Source organism: Eimeria mitis, genomic scaffold, assembly GCF_000499745.2.
Source record: "Eimeria mitis Houghton genomic scaffold, Emh_scaff319, whole genome shotgun sequence".
In the NCBI taxonomy this organism is placed as follows: Eukaryota; Apicomplexa; class Conoidasida; order Eucoccidiorida; family Eimeriidae; genus Eimeria; species Eimeria mitis.
The window spans coordinates 23877-24358 of NW_013571532.1; the positions used below are offsets into that span (position 1 = coordinate 23877).

The window sequence follows — 482 nt, forward strand, 5'->3', positions numbered from 1 at the left end:
TGCGTTGAGGTGTACGTACACCGCAGCAGCCCTCACCTGTAGCCTGTCTGCGAGGAGCTGAGCGAAGTTTTGTTCTGCTGCCTTCAGGTCGCAGTGTCTGTATGCATCGACGAGGATGCTGCGGTCCACCGCTGCATCTGGCGAGCTGCTGCTGCTGCTGCTGCTGCTGCTGCTGCTGCTGCTGCTGCTGCTGCTGATGAGTTTGACCGGTACGTAGCGGTGAGCTGATGCAGCACACAGAGACTGCAGGCTCGTCTCCCCCTTCGTTTCCTTATTCCGAGCTGCTGCTGCTGCTGCTGCTGCTGCTGTTTGTGTTGCTGCTTGCGGCTGTTGGTTAGTTGTTGCTGCTGTAGAGCCTGGACCTGTTGCAGCAGCAGCAGCAGCAGGTGCTGCTGCTGCTGCTGCTGCTGCTGCAGCAGCAGCAGCTGGCTGCTTGGCTGCAGCGGCTGTCATAGCGTAGCAGCAGACCCCAAAACAACTAG

The 482-nt window shown here is 59.5% G+C and overlaps 2 protein-coding genes across 2 annotated transcripts in view; both read right to left on the reverse strand.

Annotated features, from left to right (window-relative positions):
- Positions 1–453, reverse strand: part of EMH_0007740 (uncharacterized protein) — a gene marked incomplete at both ends in the record, with an annotated part of 2298 nt that extends 1845 nt beyond the window's left edge. Inside the window, one exon of the mRNA XM_013498114.1 lies at positions 37–453. Within this exon, the coding sequence (XP_013353568.1) occupies positions 37–453 (417 nt within the window). The remainder of the gene's footprint in view (positions 1–36) is intronic.
- Positions 454–478: 25 nt separating this feature from the next.
- The window catches only part of EMH_0007750 (uncharacterized protein), a gene marked incomplete at both ends in the record, with an annotated part of 471 nt that continues 467 nt past the window's right edge, over positions 479–482 (reverse strand). Inside the window, one exon of the mRNA XM_013498115.1 lies at positions 479–480. Coding sequence (XP_013353569.1) covers positions 479–480 — 2 coding nt within the window. The remainder of the gene's footprint in view (positions 481–482) is intronic.